This window comes from Rhinoraja longicauda, chromosome 38 (genome assembly GCF_053455715.1).
Source record: "Rhinoraja longicauda isolate Sanriku21f chromosome 38, sRhiLon1.1, whole genome shotgun sequence".
Lineage (NCBI taxonomy): Eukaryota > Metazoa > Chordata > Chondrichthyes > Rajiformes > Arhynchobatidae > Rhinoraja > Rhinoraja longicauda.
Window position 1 is genome coordinate 3,823,083 of NC_135990.1, and position 26,987 is coordinate 3,850,069.

Here is a 26,987-nt window from a genome sequence, read left to right on the forward strand (position 1 = left end):
TTGCGCTGGGCCTCACTCTGACAATGGAGAAGGTCCAGGACAGAAAGGTCAGATTGAGAGTGGGAGGGGGAGTTGAAGTGTTGAGGCACCGGGAGATCAGGTTGGTTGAGACGGACTGAGCGGAGTTGTTCAGCGGAACGATCGACGAGCCTGCGTTTGGTCTCGCCGATGTAGAGAAGTTGACATCTGGAACAGCGGATACAGTAGATGAGGTTGGAGGAGGTGCAGGTGAACCTCTGGCTCACCTGGAAAGACTGTTTGGGTCCTTGAATGGAGTCTAGGGGGGGAGTTAAAGGGACAGGTGTTGCATCTCCTGCGGTTGCAGGGGAAAGTACCTGGGGAGGGGGCGGTTTGGGTGGGAAGGGACAAGTGGACCAGGGAGTTTCGGAGGGAACAGTCTCTGGAAAGCAGAAAGGGGAGGAGATGGGAAGATGTGGCCAGTGGTGGGATCCCGTTGGAGGTGGCGAAAATGTTGGAGGATAATTTGTTGTATGCGACGGCTGATGGGATGGAAGGTGAGAACGAGGGGGACTCTGTCCTTGTTATGAATGGAGGGGGGGGAGGGGGAGCAAGAGCGGAGCTGCGGAATATTGAGGAGATCCTAGTGAGAGCCTCATCTATAATGGAAGAGGGGAAGCCCCGTTTTCTAAAGAATGAGGACATCTCTGACGCCCTAGTGTGAAACACCTCATCCCGGGCGCAGATGCGGCGTAGACAGAGGAATTGGGAGTAGGGGATAGACTTCTACTTTGCTTTAATGGTAGTCCAGGCAGCAATGTAGAGGGAAATGGACAGACAGCATTTCAAGTTGGGGTGCTTCTACAGGCGTACAGAACAGTAAGGCCCAGGAACAATCCCTACAGCAAATGATTCCAAGTTAAACTAATCTCATGTCAGGAAGTGTAAGAAAATAACTGCAGAACCTAGTACAAATCGAAGGTATTTATTCACAAAATGCTGGAGTAACTCAGCAGGTCAGGCAGCATCTCAGGAGAGAAGGAATGTGTGACGTTTCGGGTCAATAGACAATAGACAATAGGTGCAGGAGGAGGCCATTCGGCCCTTCGAGCCAGCACCGCCATTCAATGTGATCATGGCTGATCATTCTCAATCAGTACCCCGTTCCTGCCTTCTCCCCGTATCCCCTGACTCCGCTATCCTAGCTCTATCTAGTCTATCTGAAGAAGGGTCTCGACCCGAAACGTCACCCATTCCCTCTCTCCTAGATGCTGCCTGACCTGCTGAGTTACTCCAGCATTTTGTGATACCTTCGATTTGTACCAGCATCTGCAGTTATTTTCTTACACATTGCCGGCTGACATACCTGAATTTGGAACGGCATCTATAACACACTGTACATTGCATTAAAGGTAAATATAAAGAACATGGATATAAAGCTCGGAGAAAATGACGATGGATTGTCCAAAGACTTTATGCAACAGACCACAAAATTTAATTAGAGTGGTTCTTGACAATGTTTTGTAACACATCATCGCCATTGACATATTGCCAGTGACGTCCTCTCACGGGTAGAAATTCTACATCTTCCTTGAAGATGCACTTCTCTTTTCAGTTTTCAAAGACAGCCTTACAAAGGAGATCAACTTCAAAGCTGATTAATTGAGCAAGAAAATTAAGGCACTAATAACCCACTGATGAATCAGTCAGCCATCGGTTTGGAGATGCAGACAGCAACTGATGGCTCTGGGGATTGCAATGTGCTCTAAGTTTGCAGTGATGCAGCCAACTTTTGGTTCTGCCGGCACTTAATTGTAACAAGATCTCTTAAATAAATTATTTGTTAATATCGCCTACTATCACCTTGGATAATAAGGTGTAAGAAAATAACTGCAGATGCTGGTACAAATCGAAGGTATTTATTTCACAAAATGCTGGAGTAACTCAGCAGGTCAGGCAGCATCTCAGGAGAGAAGGAATGGGTGACGTTTCGGGTCGAGATTTCACAAAATGCTGGAGTAACTCAGCAGGTCAGGCAGCATCTCAGGAGAGAAGGAATGGGTGACGTTTCCGGTCGAGATTTCACAAAATGCTGGAGTAACTCAGCAGGTCAGGCAGCATCTCAGGAGAGAAGGAATGGGTGACGTTTCGGGTCGAGATTTCACAAAATGCTGGAGTAACTCAGCAGGTCATTCACAAAATGCTGGAGTAACTCAGCAGGTCTCGACCTGAAACGTCACCCATTCCTTCTCTCCTGAGATGCTGCCTGACCTATCATCATCATATCATCATATATATACAGCCGGAAACAGGCCTTTTCGGCCCTCCAAGTCCGTGCCGCCCAGCGATCCCCGTACATTAACACTATCCTACACCCACTAGGGACAATTTTTTACATTTTACCCAGCCAATTAACCTACATTCCTGTACGTCTTTGGAGTGTGGGAGGAAACCGAAGATCTCGGAGAAAACCCACGCAGGTCACGGGGAGAACGTACAAACTCCTTACAGTGCAGCACCCGTAGTCAGGATCGAACCTGAGTCTCCGGCGCTGCATTCGCTGTAAAGCAGCAACTCTACCGCTGCGCTACTGTGACCTGCTGAGTTACTCCAGCATTCTCTGGATAATAAAATGATAAGTCATAAGAGATAGGAGCAGAATTAGGCCATTCAGCCCATCGAGTCTACTGCACCATTCAATCATGGCCGATCCATCTCTCCCATCTAAACCCATTCTCCCCATTACCCCTGACACCCGTCCTAATCAAGAATCTATCTATCTCTGCCTTGAAAATATCCATTGATAATACAAGGAAGTTATAATGAGACAGGTAATAGATTTGACAAACATAACAAGGTGGGGTAAAAAAGAGTCCTGCCACATTCATGCATGAGGAGTAATTCAATGTCACAGCAAGATTGCAAGTTTAGTGCCGACGTTTACAGGTGGTAGAAACAAGGAACTGCAGGTGCTGGTTTACAAAAAAAAGACCGCGGTTGCAGCTCCAAGACTGTGGAACAGCATCCCTCTCCCCATCAGAACTGCCCCCTCCATCGACTCCTTTAAGTCCAGGCTCAAAACCTATTTCTACTCCCTAGCGTTTGAGGCCCTCTGAGGGGGCGCTGTGAACTGTTTATGTATGTGCTGTTATGTTTGTGTGCCATTGTATGTTCGTCCTTAGTACCTGAACTGATGTACAGCACTTTGGTCAACGTGGGTTGTTTTTAAATGTGCTCTACAAATAAAATTGACTTGACTTGACTTGACAAAGTGCTGGAGTAACTCATCGGGACAGGCACCATCTGTGGAGAACACGGATAGGGGACGTTTTAAGTCGGGACCCTTCTACGTCCAATCCAGGTTCTCCAGAGATTCTGCCTGACCCGCTGAGTTACTCCAGCACTTTTTCTTTTTTTTGCAAACCAGCAAGTTACCACCTAGTCCCTTGTTTCTACTATCTGTAAAGGTAGTCATTTTACTTGCAATCTTGCTGCGACATTAAATTACTCCTCATGCATGAATTTACAGTTAGGTTTGCAGATTTCTTCTTGTTCCGCCTCCGTGTCACTTGCAAAAAGACATCGCGACTTTGAGGAAGTTTTTAGTCTTCTGATCAGAAATGCGGGCTTCAGGTTTCCAGCGGGAGAGATCCCAGTGAGGTTTTGGTCTTGTTTGGGAATATTATTATCACTTGTACTGAGGGATATAAGTGTGGTAACTGGCGACTTGTATAAACACAAATCAGACCCAGCAACGACGATCGAGGAAAGGTGTTGAAGGAACGCAAGGGTTACTTTAGATTTAGATTTTAAAGATACAGCGCAGAAACAGGCCCTTCGGCCCACCGGGTCCGCGCCGCCCAGCGATCCCCGCACATTAACACTATCCTCCACCCACTAGGGACAATTTTTACATTTGCCCAGTCAATTAACCTACAAACCTGTACGTCTTTGGATTGTGGGAGGAAACCGAAGATCTCGGAGAAAACCCACGCAGGTCACGGGGAGAACATACAGACGGCGCCCGTAGTCAGGATCGAACCTGAGTCTCCGGCGCTGCATTTGCTGTAAGGCAGCAACTCTACCGCTGCGCCACCGTGCCGCCCTTAAGGTAGGGAAATCAATATTCATACTGAAGAAGGGTCCCGACCCAAAACGTCACCCATTCCTTTTCCGGACATGCTGCCTGTCCCGCTGAGTTACTCCAGCATTTTGTGTCTGTTGTCAATATTCATACTGTTAGGTTGGAAGCTGAAACAGGAGGTGCTGTTCCTCCAATTTGCATTTGGCCTCACTCTGACTGTGACAGGCCAGTAAGGTCAGTGTGGGAATGGGAATGGGAAGGGGGAGTTAAAGTGTTTGGCAACTGGGAGATCGCGTGGGCCATGGTGGACTGAGCGAGGGTGTTCAGCAAAACGTGGAATCTTGTCGGCCGGCACGTCCTTGCACGACCTCCAGCATTCCCGCTTGCATCACTTTGCTCTGCCGTCCGGATGACTCGCTGTTAGAATCATAGAGTGATACAGTGTGGAAACAGGCCCAGCTTGCCCACACCAGCCAACATGTCCCAGCTATGCTAGTCCCACCTGCCTGCGCTTGGTCCATATCCCTCCAAACCTGTCCTATCCATGTCTGAAGAAGGGTCTCGAACCGAAACGTCTCCCATTCCTTCTCTCCCGAGATGCTGCCTGACCTGCTGAGTTACTCCAGCATTTTGTGAATAAATCGATCTGTCCTATCCATGTACCTGTCTAACTGTTTCTTAAACATTGGGATAGTCCCAGCCTCAACTACCTCCTCCGGCAGCTTGTTCCGTACACCCACCACCCTCTGTGCGAAAAGGTTACCTCTCAGATTCCTATTAAATCGTTTCCCCTTCACCTTAAACCTATATCTTCTGGTCATCGATTCACCTACTCTGGGCAAGAGACTCTGTGCATCTACCCAATCTATTCCTCTCATGATTTTATACACCTCTATAAGATCAACCCTCATCCCCCTGCGCTCCAAGGAATAGAGTCCCAGCCCGCTCAACCTCTCGCCACAGCTCAGACACTCTTGACCTGGCAACATCCTCGTAAGTCTTCTCTATACCTTTTCCAGGTGACCCCTGGTCCTCGATTTCCCCCACTCTGGGCAAGATTCTGTGCATCTACCCGATTTATTCCTCTCATGTTCTTTGCTCAAACGGGCGGCACGGTGGCGCATTGGTAGAGTTGCTGCCTTACAGCGAGTGCCTTACAGCGAACTCAGGTTCGATCCTGACTACGGGCGCCGTCTGTACGGAGTTTGTACGTTCTCCCCTTGACCTGCGTGGGTTTTCTCCGAGATCTTCGGTTTCCTCCCACACTCCAAAGACGTACAGGTTTGTAGGTTAATTGGCTGGGTAAAATGTAAAAATTGTCCCTAGTGTGTGTAGGATAGTGTTAGTGTGCGGGGATCGCTGGGCGGCGCAGACTCGGTTGGCCGAAGGGCCTGTTTCCGCGCTGCATCTCTAAATCTAAAAATCTAAAAAAAATACAGCAGTGGGTTATAACTCAATTGCATGGCACTGGATGCTAACATCACATCATGAAACCAGTGCTGCTGCCAACTACAGCAACAGGCAGCGTTCCCTGCGACTAGCTCTTTGCATCCCGTGGATTCTGGCACGGAGAAACCTGCAATCTGAAATGTCCAATCCCGCATTCTGTGCCGTAGGAAGCATGCAAACAAAATGCCTGCATCCATACCATGCGAGCAGCCAAGAAGTACTTGATGGTAATCTGTTTGTAGCAGCGGCAGGAAAGCTGCTACAAACAGGACAGGATGGCCCTGCAGAGAGTAGTGCGTTCAGCAGAACGCACCATGGGAACTACACTCATCCCCCTGCAGGACCTATACATCAGGAGGTGCAGATCCAGAGCAAGCAAGATTATGGGGGACCCCTGCCACCCCAGCAACGGACTGTTCCAGCTGCTATGGTCAGGCAAGCGCCTCCGCTGTCACACTGTGAAAACGGAGAGGATGAGACGGAGTTTCTTCCCACAGGCCATCAGGACTGTTAACTTTTATAACCCCAGGGACTAAATTTTGACTTCTCTATATTAACTTTATTAACTTTATTTATATGCTGTAACTGTAATTCTTTTTTGTGCACAATCCGCAGGCATTGCCACTTTCATTTCACTGCACATCGTGTATGTGTATGTGACAAATAAACTTGACTTGACTTGAAAGCTGTTACACATTAGATCAGAATCACCTGTGGCTCACTAAATGACCAGATGTATAAACATGGAACTGCAAGCACTGGTTTACAACAAAGACATAAAGCGCTGGAGTAACTCAGCGGGTCAGACAGCATCTTTGGACAGCACAGATAGGTGACGTTTCGGGTCACAAGCTTTCTTCAGATTGAAGAAGGGTGCTGACCCGAAACATCACTTATCCGAGTTCTCTAGGGATAATCCAAGTATCTATTTACACCAAAGATAGACACAAAATGCTGGAGTAACTCAGCAGGTCAGGCACCATCTCTGGAGAGAGGGAATGGGTGACGTTTCGAGTCGAGACCCTTCTTCAGAGCAGTCAGAAGAAGGGTCTCGACCCGAAACGTCACCCATTCTTTCTCTCCCGAGTTGCTGCCTGACCCGCTGAGCTACTCCAGCATTTTATGTCTATCTTCGATTTAAACCAGCATCTGCAGTTCTTTCCTACACATCTATTTACACCAATCCCACATTCTTTTGTGGAGATTGACAGATTTTTGATTAGCGCGGGTGTCTGGGGCTATGGGGAGAAGGCAGGAGAATGGGGTTGGGAGGGTGAGATGGATCAGCCATGATTGAATGGTGGAGTAGACTCGATGGGCCGAATGGCCTAATTCTGCTCCTACGACTTATGATTTTATGAGGAATTGTTGGGGCTGACCTTGGGTCCAGGGACTGTAGTTTAAACGGCAGGTGGTTCTCTCTGGGGCTAATCCATTGGACAGAAAAGTGTAGTGTAGTGTCAGTGGTAAATACTGTTGTGGGATTGCTTGGTTGATTGATTGAAAAATAGTGCGTGGAAACAGGCCCTTCGGCCCACCGAGTCCACGCCGACCATCGATCACCCGTTCACATTAGTTTCATGTTATCTCACTTCCACATCCACTCCCTACACGCTCAGGCCGATTTACAGAAGCCAATCAACCTCGCGTCCTTGGGATGTGGGAGGAAACCGGAGCACCCGGAGGAAACCCATGCGGTCACGGGGGAGAACGTGCAAACTCCACGCAGAGAGCACCTGAGGACGCTCTGAGTCAGGGTCCCTGTCAGATGTGCCTCTGCGCCCATGTCTGAAAGATCAAATCCAAAATAAATGACTCCCCATTTTAGATGTTCTGATCCATCGTGATACTGCACAGATTTTGTTGTTATTGGCGTGAACTCTCCTTTTATTTTTTCAGTTTTGTTTCGAGATACAGCACGGAAACAGGCCCTTCGACCCACCGAGTCCTTGTCGACCAGCGATCTCCATACATTAACGCTATCCTATACAATTTACAATTATACCAAGCCGATTAGCCGACGAACCTGCACGTCTTTGGAGTGCCTTTCATTGACATGAGAGAGAGTGAGAGAGGGAAAGAGAGCAGACAAGAGCTTGCTAGTTTAGGCTTTTCGATTTTATTTTCGAGATACAGCGCGGAAACAGGCCAAACAGGCCAACAGATGAGGAAAAACTTTTTCAGTCGGAGAGTTGTGAATCTGTGGAATTCTCTGCCTCAGAAGGCAGTGGAGGCCAATTCTCTGAATGCTTTCAAGAGAGAACTAGATAGAGCTCTTAAGGATAGCGGAGTCAGGGGGTATGGGGAGAAGGCAGGAACGGGGTACTGATTGAGAATGATCAGCCATGATCACATTGAATGGCGGTGCTGGCTCGAAGGGCCGAATGGCCTTCTCCTGCACCTATTGTCTATTGTCTATTGTCATTCGGCTCAGCGAGACCGCGCCGACCAGCACTAGGCTACACACTAGGAACAATTTACAATTTTTACCGGTCAATTAACCTACAAACCTGCAGGTTTTTGGAATGTGGGGGGAAACCGGAGCACCAGGAGAAAGCCCACGAGATTACAAACTCCGTACAGACAGCACCCATAATCAGGGTGGAACCCGGGGTCTCCGGCGCTGTGAGGCAGCAGCTCTACCACTGCGCCACCATGCCGCCAACTCTCCTGGACAACGTGGTTTTGGTGCCACCACAAAACTCCAAAGGGGGTGGAGCATAAGGGATGACATTGGTGTGTGAGTGATGCGGTCTCAGCAAGGGGCACTACGATTTCTTGAGTGATATGCAATGCCGGAAGCCAGTTATTTAGTGATGAAGGATATGCAGCTGAATGCGACTGAACTTCTAGTCAGATAGAGTCACAGAGTGATACAGAGTGGAAATAGGCCCATCGGCCCAACTTGCCCACACCGGCCAACATGTCCCAGCTACACTAGTCCCACCTGCCTGCGTTTGGCCCATATCCCTCCAAACCTGTCCTATCCATATACCAGTCTAACTACTTCTTAAGAGTCTGCCTTGTTGAAGGTACACAACGACCTGCTTCTCGCCATCGACACCGGCGACTGTGCAATCCTGCTCCTTCTCGACCTCAGCGCAGCGTTCGATACAGTGGACCACACCATCCTTATTGACCGTCTCCGGTACGCATTTGGCATTGATGGCACTGCCCTGAGCTGGTTCGCTTCGTACCTCAAAGATAGGAGTTTCGCCATCAACATAGGCAGTTATTCCTCTGCTCCAGCTAGCCTCTCCTGCGGAGTTCCACAAGGCTCCATCCTAGGCCCCATTCTCTTCTCTCTATACATGCTCCCCCTTGGCCAAATCATTCAAAGGCACGGCATTTCTTTCCACTGCTATGCCGATGACACTCAGCTTTACCTCCCCCTGAAACCCAACAACCAGTCAAATTTAAACAGCCTCTTACACTGCCTTGAGGACATAAAATGTTGGATGGCACAGAACTTCCTCCAATTAAATGAGAGCAAGTCTGAGGTCATCCTATTCGCCCCCCCCCGACTCCATCAAATCGATAACAGGCAGTCTTGGAAGTCTATCCTGCCTAGTCAAACAGCATGTCAAAAACCTCGGCATGATATTTGACTCTGCATTAAAATTTGATAAGCAAGTCAACGCTGAGGGAAAAGCCAGCTTCTTCCAACTTCGAACCATAGCTAAAATCAAACCTTTCCTCCAATTCGACGACACAGAAAAAATCATTCACGCTTTCATTTCCTCCCGCCTAGACTACTGCAACTCCCTATACACTGGGATCAGCTAATCTTCCCTGTCCCGCCTGCAACTGGTCCAAAACGCCGCAGCGAGACTCCTAAAAGGGACCACATCACCCCGATTCTGGCCTCTCTCCACTGGCTCCCTGTACGGTACAGAATCAACTTCAAGCTCCTCCTATTCACGTATAAAGTCCTAAATGGACATCCCCCCCCACATCAAAAATCTTCTAACCCCCCTCTCTAACTCCAGGTCCCTCAGGTCGGCCGACTTGGGGCTACTCACTATCCCGCGGTCTAGGCTTAAGCTCGGGGGTGACCGCGCTTTTGCGGTTGCAGCTCCTAGACTGTGGAACAGCATCCCTCTCCCCATCAGAACTGCCCCCTCCATCGACTCCTTTAAGTCCAGGCTCAAAACCTATTTCTACTCCCTAGCGTTTGAGGCTCATTGAGGAGGCGCTGTGAACTGTTTGCGTGCTACTGTATGTTTCATTTTTTTCCTTAGTACCTAATCAGATGTACAGCACTTTGGTCAACGTGGGTTGTTTTTAAATGTGCTATACAAATAAAATTGACTTGACGACTTGACTTGACTAAACATTGGGATAGTCAACTACCTCCTCTGGCAGCTTGTTCCATACACCCACCACCCTTTGTGTGAAAAGGTTACCACTCAGATTCCTATTAAATCTTTTCGCCTTCACCTTAAACCTATTTCTTCTGTCCTCGATTCACCTACTCTGGGCAAGAGACTGTGTGTGTCTACCCGATCTATTCCTCTCATGAATTTTATACACCTCTATAAGGTCACTCCTCATCTTCCTGCGCTCCAAGGAATAGAGTCTCAGCCTACTCAATCTTTCCCTATCTTTCAGACCCTCTAGTCCTGGCAACATCCTCGTAAATCTTCTCTGATCCCTTTCCAGCTTGATCACTTTTGACGCAGCCTGTGTAGGAAAAATAACTGCAGATGCTGGTTTAAAATCGAAGGTAGACACAAAATGCTGGCGTAACTCAGCGGGTCAGGCAGCATCTCTGGAGAGAAGGAATGGGTGACGTTTCGGGTCGAGACCCTTCTTCAGGTCAGGTCTGAAGAAGGGTCCCGACCCGAAACGTCACCCATTCCTTCTCTCCAGAGATGCTGCCTGACCCGCTGAGTTACTCCAGCATTTTGTGTCTTCCTTTGATCCAGCTTGATTCCTCTTGCTTGTGAGTTCCAACGCATTCTCAATGTCCTTTCTGTTTGTGACCATAGTTGTTCCTTCTGCACTGTGGTGTTTCTTGGTGAAGGTCGAAGCTGCTTTGATAAATTCATTTCTATTTTATTCTGGATTGAGAAATTAAATCATATCTGACGAAGCAAAGGGAGCTCTGAGTCATCCTACCTTGAGTCAAAATACAGACAAAGCAGAGTGTTTAAAACGCACCTTCACCCAGTGAAAACATTTCACCAAAATACCTTCACATTCATTCCATCCATGTTTTTCGTAGATTGGCAAGGGTATGCAACCTTTCTGAGATTCCAATATCAGTTTAGTTTATTGTCACGTGTACCGAGGTACAGTGAAAAGCTTTTGTTGCGTGCTATCCAGTCAACGGAAAGACAATACGTGATTACAATTGAGCCGTTTACAGTATAAGAAAATAACTGCAGACGCTGGTACAAATCGAAGGTATTTATTCATAAAATGCTGGAGTAACTCAGCAGGTCAGGCAGCATCTCGGGAGAGAAGGATTGGGTGACGTTTCGGGTCGAGACCCTTCTTCAGACTGTTTACAGTGTACAGATACATGATGAGGGAATAACGTTTAGTGCAGGGTAAAGCCAGCAAACTCCGACCAAGTCACTCATGAGGTAGATAATAGCTCACACTACTCTCTTGTTATGGTAGTTGTAGTTGTGATATCATTTGTGGGCGGCACGGTGGCGCGGCGGTAGAGTTGCTGCCTCACAGCGCCAGAGACCTGGGTTCGATCCTGACTACTGATGCTATCTACATGGAGTTTGTACGTTCTCCCATGCGACCCTGTGTGGGTTCTCTCCGGGTTCCCTGGTTTCCACCCTAATGCCAAAGACGTGCAGCTTCGTAGGTTAATTGGTCTCCGTAAATTGCCCCCAGTGTGTAGGATGGGAAAGTGGGATAGCATAGAGCTAATGTACGGGTGATCGATGGATGGCAGGGACACGGTGGGCCGAAGGGCCTATTTTCACACCGTATATCCTAAACTCAAATTGAAATTGTAATAGTAAACTAGACCAAGTGGACATGTTGGGCCCAAATCTCTCCTGCATTGGTGCAGCAACTTCTCCTGCCCCCCCCTCCCCCCCACTCCACCCCCCTCAACCCCCCCTCATCCCCCCCTCATCCTCCCTCCTCCCCCCTCCCTCTCGAGGAGATAGATTTAAACTTTAAAATGTGAATAACTTTAAAAATACTACACCGATTCCAATGAAACTTTTTCCATTAACACCAAAGGGACGACGGTGAGTAAGGTGGGCTAAAATTGTCGCGCTATCGTGTACCGTTTTGGCTGTAGTTCAGGAACAAACAAACAAACAAACAAACAAACGAGAGTTTTAGTATGTAGATTATAAACGAGAGTTTGATGTATGCAAGCTGATGCTACTTGTGCAGATGTCCTCCGTCATTCAGTGTGTGAAGACATCACCCCTGTTCAACTCAGGAGTCCTCTATCCCTGTGAAGTCATCTGTAAACCAGCTATTGTTCCTCTCCTGCTGGTAACATCTGTTTTCCATTATGAGTCCCCAAACGCATTGGTCCCATGCTTTAGCGACGTCAGTGCCATGTCCCCAGGGTCTTCCAGTGAGCAGCTGCCCAGCCTCTTCCCGCCGATCTTTGCAGAAACAGTGTTGGGGAGGGAGGAGGCGAGCTGGGGGGTTGGCAAGAGCTGGGGGAAGGGAGAGGACATTGGGGAAGGGCCAGTGAGCCTACAGCAATGATAGGAATGACTCAGTACAAAAACATCAGTAAAGTATTGGAGAGTGTTGAGTATAGGAGCAAAGAGGTCTTTCTGCAGTTGTACATGGTCCGAGTGAGACCGCACCTGGAGTACTGTGTGCAGTTTTGGTCTCCAAATTTGTAAAAGGATATTCTTGCTATTGAGGGCGTGCAGCGTAGGTTTACTAGGTTAATTCCCGGAATGGCAGGACTGTCATATGTTGAAAGACTGGAGCGGCTAGGCTTGTATACACTGGAGTTTAGAAGGATTAGAGGGGATCTTATCGAAACATATAAGATTATTAAGGGGTTGGACATGTTAGAGGCAGGAAACATGTTCCCAATGTTGGGGGAGTCCAGAACCAGGGGCCACAGTTTAAGAATAAGGGGTAGGTCATTTAGAATGGAGATGAGGAAAAACGTTTTCAGTCAGAGAGTTGTGAATCTGTGGAATTCTCTGTCTCAGAAGGCAGTGGAGGCCCAAAACTGCTCACAATACTCGAAATGCAGTTTGACCAGTGCCTTGGGGCTGTAGAAAGCATCTTGTCCGGCAACATCACAATCTGGTTTGGGAACAGCTCTGCCCAGGACAGGAAGGCTCTACAGAGAGTAGTGCGTTCGGCTGAACGCACCATGGGAACTACACTCGCCCCCCTGCAGGACCTATACATCAGGAGGTGCAGATCCAGAGCAAGCAACATTATGGGGGACCCTTACCACCCCAGCAACGGACTGTTCCAGCTGCTACGGTCAGGCAAACGCCTCCGCTGTCACGCTGTGAAAACAGAGAGGATGAGACGGAGTTTCTTCCCACAGGCCATCAGGATTGTTAACTCTCATATCACCAGGGACTAAATTAATTTACTGTATTAATTTATTTTTTGTGTTTAAATTTTTTTTCTATTCTGTTTTGTAGTTTTAGCACAATCCGCAGGCGTTACCACTTTCATTTCACTGCACATCTTGTATGTGTATGTGACAAATAAACGCGACTTGACTTGACTTGGCCTTATAAAGCCTCAGCATTACATCCCTGTTTTTGTATTCTAGTCCTCTCTAAGTAATTGCTGGCATTACATTTGTTTTGTATTGTGTTGTAAATAGAGTCATAGAGTCTTACAGCGTGGGAACAATAGACAATGGACAATAGGTGCAGGAGGAGGCCATTCGGCCCTTCGAGCCAGCACCGCCATTCAATGTGATCATGGCTGATCATTCTCAATCAGTACCCCGTTCCTGCCTTCTCCCCATACCCCCTGACTCCGCTATCCTTAACAGCTCTATCCAGCTCTCTCTTGAATGCATTCAGAGAATTGGCCTCCACTGCCTTCGGAGGCAGAGAATTCCACAAATTCACAACTCTCTGACTGAAAAAGTTTTTCCTCATCTCAGTTCTAAATGGCCTACCCCTTATTCTTAAACTCCTTGTTCTATTGTCTATTGTCTAAAACATTTAATTATTATCTTAACAGATTCTGAATATTTTTGTCAAGAGAGAGTTAGATAATTAGTCAGTTCTATCAAGAGAGAGTTAGATAGAGCTCTTAAAGATGGTGGAGTCAAGGGATATGGGGAGAAGGAAGGAAGGGGGTACTGAGTGTGGATGATCAGCCATGATTACGGTGAATGGCGGTGCTGGCTCGAAGGGCCGAATGGTCTACTCCTGCACCTATGGTCTATTGTCTATTGTTTATTACCTCAGAAGTTGCAGCCGTTATTTACCGAGATCTGTATTTTTTTGTACTGACAGGAATTTGGGAAACGTTTGGCCAATGTAAAGGAGGCTGGCGATCCCTTGGAAGGTCTCTCCTTCTCCCGTCGTGACCCATCTCCAGCATGGAGGGCTGGCACCTAGTCCGAGTGCAGGCACGTCTCTGAATTGCAGCACAAATGGTGAGCAAACTGCACGGATTTCCTTGCAAGACCCCACACACCGTCCCTGCAGGGGTCTGCCCGCACTCCCACCATCCTGAAGACGAGAGAGAAAACAAATGCCAAATAGAGACAAACTGGTTTAACCAGTGGCTCTAACCAGTGCCTGGAAACAAATCCTACAATGGAGCCTTTCATCATTCCATTGCGTTTTATCTATTGTGTGAGATGAGCAAAAGAGTATAGAAGTTGGGAGGTCATGTTGAAGTTGTCTAAGATGTTGGTGAAGCCATATGCAGAGTATTGTGTTCAGATTTGATCGCCATGTTATAGGAAAGATGTTGTCAAGCTTGAAAGAGTTTAGTGACATTTTACCAGGATGTTAGACAATAGACAATCGGTGCAGGAGGAGGCCATTCGGCCCTTTGAGCCAGCACCGCCATTCAATGTGATCACGGCTGATCATTCTCAATCAGTACCCCGTTCCTGCCTTCTCCCCATACCCCCTGACTCCGCTATCCTTAAGAGCTCTATCAACCTCTCTCTTGAATGCATTCAGAGAATTGGCCTCCACTGCCTGAGGCAGAGAATTCCACAGATTTACAACTCTCTGACTGAAAAAGCTTTTCCTCATCTCCGTTCTAAATGGCCTATCCCATACTTTTAAACTGTGGCCCCTGGTTCTGGACTCCCCCAACATTGGGAACATGTTTCCTGCCTCTAACGTGTCCAACCCCTTAATAATCTTATATGTCTTGATAAGATCCCCTCTCATCCTTCTAAATTCCAGTGTATACAAGAATTTGCCAGGACTCAAGTGACTGAGCTTCAGGGAGAGGTTGGACAGGCTACGGCTTTATTCCTTGGATAGCAGGAGGATGAGGGGTGATATTATGGAGGTGTACAAAATCATGAAAGCAATAGTTCGGGCAAACTCACAAACGTCTTTTTGCCCAGAGTAGGGCAATCGAGAACCAGAGGACATAGGTTTAAGGTGAGAGGGGAAAGATTTAATGGGAATCTGACGGGGTAATATTTTTACACAAAAGGTGGTAGGTGTATGGAATGTGCTGCCAGAGGAGGTAGTTGAGGCAGGGACTATCGCAATGTTTAAGAAACATTTGGACATAGAAACATAAACATAGAAAATAGGTGCAGGATGAGGCCATTTGGCCCTTCGTGCCAGCACCGCCATTCTTTGTGATCATGGCTGATCGTCCACAATCAATAACAAATAATCAGTAAGATACATGGAATAGGGTGGGTTTAAGGGGATTTACCTTTCCGAAAGGTACGTCCTTCTATTCTGAGGATATGGCCTCAGGTCCTAGACTCTCCCACCAGTGGAAACATCCTCTCCACATCCACTCTATCCAGGCCTTTCACTGTGCAGTAAGTTTCAATGATGTCCCCCCTCATCTTCTACTTAATTAATTCAGCTCGATCTTCGCACCAGACCCTTGATTCTTTACTATCGACACAAAATGCCCGTTTAATTGCCATTGCCTTACTCCTCTTTACAAATGATCTTGTCTCTGTTTATTGGGGTCCCACAAGTGCCTTTGATTACTGTTTCCTTGTCAACCGCCTACAGTTTAAGAATAAGGGGTAGGCCATTTAGAACGGAGATGACGAAAAACTTTTTCACTCAGAGAGTTGTAAATCTGTGGAATTCTCTGCCTCAGAAGGCAGTGGAGGCCAATTCTCTGAATGCATTCAAGAGAGAGCTTGAATTGGGCGGCACGGTGGCGCAGTGGTAGAGTTGCTGCCTTACAGCGAATGCAGCGCCAGAGACTCAGGTTTGATCCTGACTACAGGCGCCGTCTGTACGGAGTTTGTACGTTCTCCCTGTGACCTGCGTGGGTTTTCTTCGAGATCTTCGGTTTCCTCCCACACTCCAAAGACGTACAGGTATGTAGGTTAATTGGCTGGGCAAATTTAAAAATTGTCCCTAGTGGGTGTAGGATAATGTTAGTGTGCGGGGATCGCTGGGCGGCGCGGACCCGGTGGGCCGAAGGGCCTGTTTCTGCACTGTATCTCTAAATCTAAAATCTAAAAAGAGATAGATATAGCTCTGAATGATAGCGGAGTCAGGGGTTATGGGGGGGAAGGCAGGAATGGGGTACTGATTGAGAATGATCAGCCATGATCACATTGAATGGTGGTGCTGGTCCGAAGGGCCGAATGGCCTCCTCCTGCACCTATTGTCTAGACCCCTATAGGCCTGTATAGAGTGGACGTGGAGAGGATGTTTCCACCAAAGATACTAGAGGAGCAAGATAGACCACTCGACCCTAAAAACCGTAGTACGTCATGACGCCATTTTAGTAGGCAGACACTTGCAGAAACATTTAAAAAGAAAAATAACAAAAATCTGTGAATTGATAGATGAGATATATTCTGCATTTTAATGGTATCATCACACACACTGTTCCCCCAAAACACTGATTACACTGCGAGAGGCATAGCGAACGGCGGGTTTTGACAATAGACAATTGGTGCAGGAGGAGGCCATTCGGCCCTTCGAGCCAGCACCGCCATTCAATGTGATTATGGCTGATCATTCACAATCAGTACCCCGTTCCTGCCTTCTCCCCATACCCCCTGACTCCGCTATCCTTAAGAGCTCTATCTAGCTCTCTCTTGAATGCATTCAGAGAATTGGCCTCCACTGCCTTCTGAGGCAGAGAATTCCACAGATTCACAACTCTCTGACTGAAAAAGTTTTTCCTCATCTCAGTTCGATATGGCCTACTCCTTATTCTTAAACTGTGGCCCCTTGTTCTGGATTCCCCCAACATTGGGAACATGTTTCCTGCCTCTAACGTGTCCAACCCCTTAATAATCTTATACGATTCGATAAGATCTCCTCTCATCCTTCTAAATTCCAGTGTATACAAGCCTAGTCGCTCCAGTCTTTCAACATATGACAGTCCCGCCATTCCGGTAATTAACCTAGTAAACCTACTCTGCACGCCCTGAATAGCAAGAGCCTGCTAAAATGGCAGCCTTTACGCTACTTTGCGGACTACACTTCAGTATAGGTGGCGGCACGGTGGCGCAACGGTAGAGTTGCTGCTTTACAGCGAATGCAGCGCCGGAGACTCAGGTTCGATCCTGACTACGGGTGCTGCACTGTAAGGAGTTTGTACGTTCTCCCCGTGACCTGCGTGGGTTTTCTCCGAGATCTTCGGTTTCCTCCCACACTCCAAAGACGTACAGGTATGTAGGATAATTGACTGGGTAAATGTAAAAATTGTCCCTAGTGTGTGTAGGATAGTGTTAATGTGCGGGGATCGCTGGGCGGCGCGGACTTGGTGGGCCGAAAAGGCCTGTTTCCGCGCTGTATCTGAAATATAAAAAATATAAAAATATGAAATATAGGCGATTTCAACGTAGTGGTCTATCTTGTTCCCCTAGTATCTTTGGTTTCCACCAATGGGAGAGCTAGGACTTAGGGCCCTCTTGTGTAATATATGCAAAAAGAGTTTCACTCTGCAGTTGTACATGTGACTAATAAAGCTCTAGTGAACTATTGAGTCGTAGCCTCAGAATAAAAGGACGTTCCTTTAGGAAGGAGATGAGGAGGAATTTCTTGAGTCAGAGGGTGGTGAATCTGTGGAATTCGTCACAGAAGGCTGTGGAGGCCAAGTCAGTGTATATCTTTAAGGCCGAGATAGATAGATTCTTGATTAGTAAGTGTGTCAGGGGTTAAGGGGAGAAGGCAGGAGAATGGGGTTGGGAGGGAGAGATAGATCAGCCATGACAGAATGGTGGTGAGGACTTGCTGGGCCAAATGGCCTCATTTAATAATAATAATAATAATGCATTACATTTATATAGCGCTTTTCTAATCACTCAAAGACGCTTTACAGGGTTTACTAAAACATAGAAAATAAAATAAATAGATAAATAAGTAAACGAACTGAAAAGGAAAAAGAAGGTGAGGTGACGGTCAGTGATTGAAGGCAGTGCTGAACAGGTGAGACTTCAGTGATGTTTTGAATGAGGTGAGTGAGGAGTCGTCTCTGACGGTTTGGGGTAGTGAGTTCCAGAGTGTGGGAGCAGCGATGGAGAAAGCCCTGACACGGTGGCACAGAGGTAGAGTTGCTGCCTTACAGCGAATGCATCGCCGGAGACTCAGGTTCGATCCTGACTACGGGCGCCGTCTGTACGGAGTTTGTACGTTCTCCCCGTGACCTGCGTGGGTTTTCTCCGAGATCTTCGGTTTCCTCCCACACTCCAAAGACGTACAGGTATGCAGGTTAATTGACCGGGTAAATGTAAAAATTGTCCCTAGTGTGTGTAGGATAGTGTTAGTGTGCGGGGATCGCTGGGGCGGCGCGGACTCGGTGGGCCGAAGGGCCTGTTTCCGCGCTGTATCTCTAAAAATAAAAAAAATTCTGCTCCTGGAACATTTGAACTTATCAACTCTGCTGGTTTCGCTTCAGGCGGGGAACAGTTTGGAGCGAGGAGCAGCATGTCTCACGAGGCTTTCCCCGATTGTCTGGCGCTTCCCACACTCGAGCCTGAAAGGATGGTCAGGCGGCAAGCCAGCCTGCCAACAGGTATGAGGACCCTGTTACCGACCGCATTCTTCTCTCTGACCTGCTCGTTGTTGCATGCAAACTGTGATGCCTGTAGGTGCTTATTCACCGACATTGCACCGCACCACTGCTGCCTCACAGCTCCAGCAAGCCTCCTCTGGCACTCTAACCTCGGGCACTTGCTGTACAGAATCCATACGTTTCGGTCCATGAAGCCCGGATTCCCTTCGGTGCTGCAGTTTCTTCCCACGTTCAAAGAAAGTGATGCCAGTTGGTAGGTTCATTTGCACAAGACAATGGGCGGCAGTGGTGGAGTTGACGCCTTACAGCGCCAGAGACCCGGGTTCGATCCTTGTATGTAGTTTGCACGTTCTCCCCGTGTCCACATGCATTTTCTCCGGATGCTCTTGGTTCCTCCCACATTCCCAAGACATGTGGGTTTGTCGGTGTGTAAGACGGAACTGCAGATGCTGGTTCAAACCGAAGACAGTCTGAAGAAGGGTCTCGACCCGAAACGTCACCCATTCCTTCTCTCCTGAGATGCTGCCTGACCTCCTGAGTTACTCCAGCATTTTGTGCACAAAAAGTTGGAGTAACTCAATTAGGCAGCATCTCTGGAGAGAAGGAATGGGTGACGTTTTGGGTCGAGACCCTTCTTCACACTGGTTAGGGATAAGGGAAACAAGAGATATAGACGGTGATGTGGAGAGATAAATAGACAATAGACAATAGGTGCAGGTGTAGGCCATTCGGCCCTTCGAGCTAGCACCACTATTCATCATATCATATATATACAGCCGGAAACAGGCCTTTTCGGCCCTCCAAGTCCGTGCCGCCCAGTGATCCCCGTACATTAACACTATCCTACACCCACTAGGGACAATTTTTTACATTTTACCCAGCCAATTAACCTACATTCCTGTACGTCTTTGGAGTGTGGGAGGAAACCGAAGATCTCGGAGTAAACCCACGCAGGTCACGGGGAGAACGTACAAACTCCTTACATCAATGTGATCATGGCTGATCATTCTCAATCAGTACCCCGTTCCTGGCTTCTCCCCATACCCCCTGACTCCGCTATCCTTAAGAGCTCTATCTAGCTCTCTCTTGAATAGCATTCAGAGAATTGGCCTCCACTGCCTTCTGAGGCAGTGAATTCCACAGATTTACAACTCTCTGACTGAAAAAGTTAAACACAAAAAGCTGGAGTAACTCAGCGGGACAGGCAGCATCTCTGGAGAGAAGGAATGGGTGACGTTTTGGGTCGAGACCCTTCTTCACACTGGTTAGGGATAAGGGAAACGAGAGATATAGACGGTGATGTGGAGAGATAAAGCACAATGAATGAAAGATCTGCAAAAGAGTAACTGCGATAAAGGAAATAGGCCATTGTTAGCTGTTTGTAGGGCAGAACACCTTCACTCAGCCCGCCTGAACCATCCTGATCTCCCGGTTGCTGGACACTTTAATTCCCCTTCCCATTCCCACACTGACCTTTCTGTCCTCGGTCTCCTCCATTGTCAGAGCGAGGCTAAACGCAAATTGGAGGAACAGCATCTCATATTTCGCTTGGGCAGCTTACACCCCAGTGGTATGAATATTGATTTCTCTCACTTCAGGTAGCCCCGGCATTCCCTCTCTCTCCATCCCTCCCCCACCCAAGGCGCACCAGCTTCTCGTTCTCACCCAACAAACAGCTAACAACGGCCCGTTTCCTTTATCGTCGTTACTTTTTTGCAGATCTTTCATTCATTGTTCTTTATCTCTCTACACCACCATCTATATCTCTCGTTTCCCTTATCCCTGACCAGTCTGAAGAAGGGTCTCGACCCGAAAGATCACCCATTCCTTCTCTCCAGAGATGCTGCCTGTCCCGCTTTGTGTCCATCTTCGGGTTTGTAGATTAATTGACTTCTGTAAATTGACCCTAGAGTGTAGGAAAGAACTACTGCATGGGGTGATTGTTGGTCGGCACGGACTCGGTGGGCCAATCGAGCTCTTTGCGTCTTTTCATTTGGTAAACCAGCATCTGCAGTTCCTTGTTTGTACTGGTTGGTCGGTGACTGACTGCTCTGAAAGGGAGAAAAAAAGATATATGTAAAGCAATCATATATGTAGAGCTCCTCCAACCTCATCCATTGCATCCGCTGCTCAAGATGTCAACTTCTTTACATCGGCGAAACCAAACACAGGCTCGGCGATCGTTTCGCTCAACACCTTCGCTCAGTCTGCCTTAACCAACCTGATCTCCCGGTGGCTGAGCACTTCAACTCCCCCTCCCACTCCCAGTCTGACCTTTCTGTCATGGGCCTCCTCCAGTGCCATAGTGAGGCCCACCGAAAATTGGAGGAACAGCACCTCATATTTCGCTTGGGCAGCTTGCAGCCCAGCGGTATGAACATTGACTTCTCCAACTTTAGATAGTTCCTCTGTCCCTCTCTTCCCCTCCCCCTTCCCAGTTCTCCCTCTATCTTCCTGTCTCCACTTATATCCTTCCTTTGTCCCGCCCCCCTGACATCAGTCTGAAGAAGGGTCTCGACCCGAAACGTCACCCATTCCTTCTCTCCTGAGATGCTGCCTGACCTGCTGAGTTACTCCAGCATTTTGTGAAATAAATACCTTCAATTTGTACCAGCATCTGCAGTTATTTTCTTACACTATATGTAAAGCAAAATTCATACTGCTGTCTGAGCCATCTGTTTGGGTCAAAATAGAACAGTAGGTTGCAAAGTAGGTGGCAATTTAAAGTCCAGAAAATACCCAAGTCATCGAAAAATCAATGTGGTGAAATTGGGCTCCGCTACACTGCACGTACCAACTTAACCCGTTAATTGCTGGATATCATGAGGGGTTTAGCTTCATTCCATTTACAACACCACTCATCCTACCCTCTATAAGTTTGCCCCAAGGTCTTTGGAGTGTAGGAGGAAACCGGCGCACCTGGAGTAACCCCACTTGGTCACGGGGAGAATGTACAAAGTCCGCAGACAGCACCCATTGTCGGGATTGAACCCGGGTCTAGAAACATAGAAAATAGGTGCAGGAGTAGGCCATTCGGCCCTTCGAGCCTGCACCGCCATTCAATATGATCATGGCTGATCATCCAACTCAGTATCCTGTACCTGCCTTCTCTCCATACCCCCTGATCCCTTTAGCCACAAGGGCCACATCTAACTCCCTCTTAAATATAGCCAATGAACTGGCCTCAACTACCCTCTGTGGCAGAGAATTCCACAGATTCACCACTCTCTGTCTCCGGCGCTGGAAGGCAGCGACTCTACCACTCTGCCTCTGTGCCACCCCTTGCAGCACTGCTGTGCCAACCTTCCAGCACTCTGGCCTAGGACTCTTACTCTCTCACGATCGGGAAGAAGCATTCATCTTTCCTTGCATCATCATAGCCTTTACAAGAATGGAACCTTGTACCGAAAACCCACCTCACACCGATCAAATCCGAGGTCAAAATACGGGAGTCTGAAGAAGAGTCTCGACCCGAAACGTCATCCATTCCTTCTCTCCCAAGATGCTGCCCGTCCCGCTGAGTTACTCCAGCTTTTTGTGTTTACCTTTGAATTACTAGTTTGTCTCGGTATTTGTCCTTTTAAAGTGACTCCATACATATTAATTCAGATGTTTCTTGCTCTCAGGAGCAACTGTAACTGTAATTCTTTTTTGTGCACAATCCGCAGGCATTGCCACTTTCATTTCACTGCACATCGTGTATGTGTATGTGACAAATAAACTTGACTTGACTTCATTGAAGCTTTGCAGCCATATGTGTGGGAAGGAACTGCAGATGCTGGTTTAAACCGAAGACAGACGCAAAATGCTGGAGTAACTTAGCGGGACAAGTAGCGTCTCTGGAGTGAAAGAATGGGTGACGTTTCGGGTCGAGACCCTTCTCCAGTCTGAAGAAGGGTCTCAACCCGAAACGTCACCCATTCCTTCTCTCCAGGGATGCTAACTGTCCCACTGAGTTACTCCAGCATTTTGTGTCTATCTTTACAGGTGTATGTTACCTGTGTTCATGTGGCATAAGGTGTTTTTAATGTATCAATTACTTTTCTTTAGGACATCAAAGCTCAGTACTGGACTGATGAGGATTCTGATGGGGACAATGACTCTGATGAGTTTCTGTATGGTGTGCAGGTAAGCAACTTTGATAATGGTCACAGACAATAGGCAATAGGTGCAGGAGTAGGCCATTCAGCCCTTCGAGCCAGCACCGCCATTCAATGCGATCATGGCTGATCACTCTCAATCAGTACCCCGTTCCTGCCTTCTCCCCATACCCCCTCACTCCGCTATCCTTAAGAGCTCTATCCAGCTCTCTCTTGAAAGCATCCAACGAACTGGCCTCCACTGCCTTCTGAGGCAGAGAATTCCACACCTTCACCACCCTCTGACTGAAAAAGTTCTTCCTCATCTCCGTTCTAAATGGCCTACCCCTTATTCTCAAACTGTGGCCCCTTGTTCTGGACTCCCCCAACATTGGGAACATGTTATCTGCCTCTAATGTGTCCAATCCCCTAATTATCTTATATGTTTCAATAAGATCCCCCCTCATCCTTCTAAATTCCAGTGTATACAAGCCCAATCGCTCCAGCCTTTCAACATACGACAGTCCCGCCATTCCGGGAATTAACCTAGTGAACCTACGCTGCACGCCCTCCATAGCAAGAATATCCTTCCTCAAATTTGGAGACCAAAACTGCACACAGTACTCCAGGTGCGGTCTCACCAGGGCCCGGTACAACTGTAGAAGGACCTCTTTGCTCCTATACTCAACTCCTCTTGTTACGAAGGCCAACATTCCATTGGCTTTCTTCACTGCCTGCTGAACCTGCACGCTTCCTTTCATTGACTGATGCACTAGGACACCCAGATCTCGTTGAACTCCCCCTCCTCCTAACTTGACACCATTCAGATAATAATCTGCCTTTCTATTCTTACTTCCAAAGTGAATAACCTCACACTTATAGAGTCGGACAGTGTGGAAACAGGCCTTTCGGCCCAACTTGCCCACACCAACCAACTTGCCCCACCTACACTAGTCCCACCTACCTGGGTCTGGCCCATATCCCTCAAACCCTGTCCAACCCATGTACCAGTCTAAATGTTTCTTAAACGTTGTGATAGTACCAGCCTCAACTACCTCCTCCAGCAGCTCGTTCCATTCGCTGCGAGGAGGATGCTAGGAGGCTGCAGAGTGACTTGGATAGATTAGGCGAGTGGGCAAATGCATGGCAGATGCAATATAATGTGGATAAATGTGAGGTTATCCACTTTGGCGGCAAGAACAGGAAAGCAGAGTATTACCTGAATGGTGACCGATTGGGAGAAGGGGAGATGCAACGTGACCTGGGTATCATGGTGCACCAGTCATTGAAAGCAAGCATGCAGGTGCAGCAGGCAGTGAAGAAAGCGAATGGTATGTTGGCATTCATAGCAAGAGGATTTGAGTTTAGGAGCAGGGAGGTTCTGCTGCAGTTGTACAGGGCCTTGGTGAGACCGCACCTGGAGTATTGTGTGCAGTTTTGGTCTCCTAACCTGAGGAAAGACGTTCTTGCCTTAGAGGGAGTACAGAGAAGGTTCACCAGATTAATCCCTGGGATGGCGGGATTTGCATATGAGGAAAGACTGGATAGACTGGGCTTGTACTCGCTGGAATTTAGAAGACTGAGGGGGGATCTTATAGAAACATATAAAATTCTTAAGGGGTTGGAGAGGCTAGATGCGGGAAGATTGTTCCCGATGTTGGGGGAGTCCAGAACCAGGGGTCACAGCTTAAGGATAAGGGGGAAGTGTTTTAGGACCGAGATGAGAAAACATTTCTTCACACAGAGAGTGGTGAGTCTGTGGAATTCTCTGCCACAGAAGGTAGTTGAGGCCAGTTCATTGGCTATATTTAAGAGGGAGTTAGATGTGGCCCTTTTTGCTAAAGGGATCAGGGGGTATGGAGAGAAGGCAGGTACAGGCTACTCAGCTGGATGATCAGCCATGATCATATTGAATGGTGGTGCAGGCTCGAAGGGCCGAATGGCCTACTCCTGCACCTATTTTCTATGTTTCTATCTATGTTTCTATGTTTCTATTCACCCACCTGGCTTTATGAAAAAATAAAGTTACCTCACAGGTTCCCATTAATTCTTTCCCCCTCACCTTAAATCTATGTTGTGAGGTTCTCGATTTCCCCTACTCTGGGCAAAGGACTGTGCAAATTCACCCCCTAACCAAAAACATATCACTTAACTTTCAACATTTGCCAAGCCAATTAACCTACAAACCTGCACGTCTTTGGAGTGTGGGAGGAAACCGAAGATCTCGGAGAAAACCCACGCAGGTCACGGGGAGAACGTACAAACTCCGTACAGACGGCGCCCGTAGTCAGGATCGAACCTGAGTCTCCAGCGCTGCATTCGCTGTAAGGCAGCAACTCTACCGCTGCGCCACCGTGCCGCACAAGGACTGTTCATTTACTCAAACTATTCCTCTCATGATTTTGTACACCTCTATAAGATCACCACCCCTCATCCTCCTGCGCTCCGAGGAATAAAGTCCTGGTCTGCTCAACCTCTCCCTGTAGCTCAGGCCTCCAGCCCTGGCAACACCCTCATGAATCTTCTATGGACCCTTTCAACCTTGGCAACAACTTTCCTGTAACATAGAGCCCCAAAACTGAAGATAATACTCTATATGTGGCCTCACCAATATCTTATATAATTGGAACATATCCTCCCAGCTTCTATATACAGTACTCTGACTGATGAAGGCCAATGTGCCAAAAGCCTTTTTAACCACTCTATCTACCTGTGATGCCACTTTCAAGGAACTACGTACCTGTACTCCAAGTGGTACCATAGGGCCTGTTTCCATGGTGTTTGACTCTACAGTATGACTCTCTAATACCCAATAGTCCAGGACATCTGCCTTCCTGTATCACCATGATGCTAGATTATCAGAAATTTACCGCCTCTCATATTTCTCATTATCAGGAGGCCATTCGGCCCGCTACCCATGCTAGCTCTCAGAGCAGCTCATCAATCCCATTCCTCTATATATTTCACTGAAACATACATTTCTATCAACTTCTTAATTTTCTAGTTACGAAACGATAGAATATTTTTCCCGTGAGATTGGGGGGGATCGCCATGAGGGGGGAGGGGGAGAACAAAAATATGAGCCGGCGTGCTTGGTAATGTTTTGAAGATTCATGAGGGTGTTGCCAGGGCTGGAGGCCTGAGCTATAGGGAGAGGTTGAGCAGACCAGGACTTTATTCCTCGGAGCGCAGGAGGATGAGGGGTGATCTCATAGAGGTGCACAAAATCACGAGAGGAATAGTTGGAGTAAGTGCACAGTCCTTGGGCGGCACGGTGGCGCAGCGGTAGAGTTGCTGCCTTACAGCGAATGCAGCGCTGGAGACTCAGGTTCGATCCTGACTACGGGCGCCGTCTGTACGGAGTTTGTACGTTCTCCCCGTGACCTGCGTGGATTTTCTCCGAGATCTTCGGTTTCCTCCCACACTCCAAAGACGTACAGTTATGCAGGTTAATTGGCTGGGTGAATGTAAAGATTATCCCTAGTGGGTGTAGGATAGTGTTAATGTGCGGGGATCGCTGGGCGGCGCGGACCCGGTGGGCCGAAGGGCCTGTTTCTGCGCTGTATCTCTAAATCTAAAATCTAAACGTTGTCAGCGTTGTAGGTGGCTGCTATTTGCATACATTGGGTCCGCAAGCAAAGAATTTCACTGTGCCTGGTCACATGTGACAATAGAAGTATTCCATTCCATTCCATTCTTCAGACTGAAGAAGGCTCTCGAAAGCAAGACGCAACTTATTTCTTTCTGAACCGCTGAGTAACTCCAGCTTTTTGTGTCTATCTCACTGAAATTTGAACTGTGTTACACAGAATATGAAACAGCACGGCATAGGAACAAGTCCTCCAGTCTCCTGTCATGGGCCTCCTCCAGTGCCATAGTGAGGCCCACCGGAAATTGGAGGAACAGCACCTCATATTTCGCCTGGGCAGCTTGCAGCCCAGTGGTATGAACATCGACTTCTCCAACTTTAGATAGTTCCTCTGTCCCTCTCTTCCCCTCCCCCTTCCCAGATCTCCCTCTATCTTCCTGTCTCCACCTATATCCTTCCTTTGTCCCGCCCCCCTGACATCAGTCTGAAGAAGGGTCTCGACCCGAAACGTCGCCCATTCCTTCTCTCCTGAGATGCTGCCTGACCTGCTGAGTTACTCCAGCATTTTGTGAATAAATACCTTCAGTCTAAATGTCAGTGCCAAATGTGATGCCAAATGAAATTAATCTCCTCTACCTGCATATGGTCCATATCTCTCCACTCCCGCCATATCCACCTGCCTGTCTAAAAG

At 47.8% G+C, this 26,987-nt stretch overlaps 1 protein-coding gene across 5 annotated transcripts in view; it reads left to right on the plus strand.

Annotated features, from left to right (window-relative positions):
- Window positions 1-26,987, plus strand: part of LOC144610999 (protein mono-ADP-ribosyltransferase PARP6) — a 122,312-nt gene that overhangs the window by 25,288 nt on the left and 70,037 nt on the right. For all 5 annotated transcript variants that reach the window (XR_013549467.1, XM_078430087.1, XM_078430084.1 and 2 more), the window contains exons 3-5: window positions 13,939-14,081; window positions 18,512-18,628; window positions 22,679-22,756. Coding sequence is in view for 4 of the 5 variants with exons in the window: in XM_078430087.1 (XP_078286213.1) it covers window positions 14,079-14,081; window positions 18,512-18,628; window positions 22,679-22,756 (198 nt within the window). In the remaining variant the exon portion in view is untranslated. The remainder of the gene's footprint in view (window positions 1-13,938; window positions 14,082-18,511; window positions 18,629-22,678; window positions 22,757-26,987) is intronic.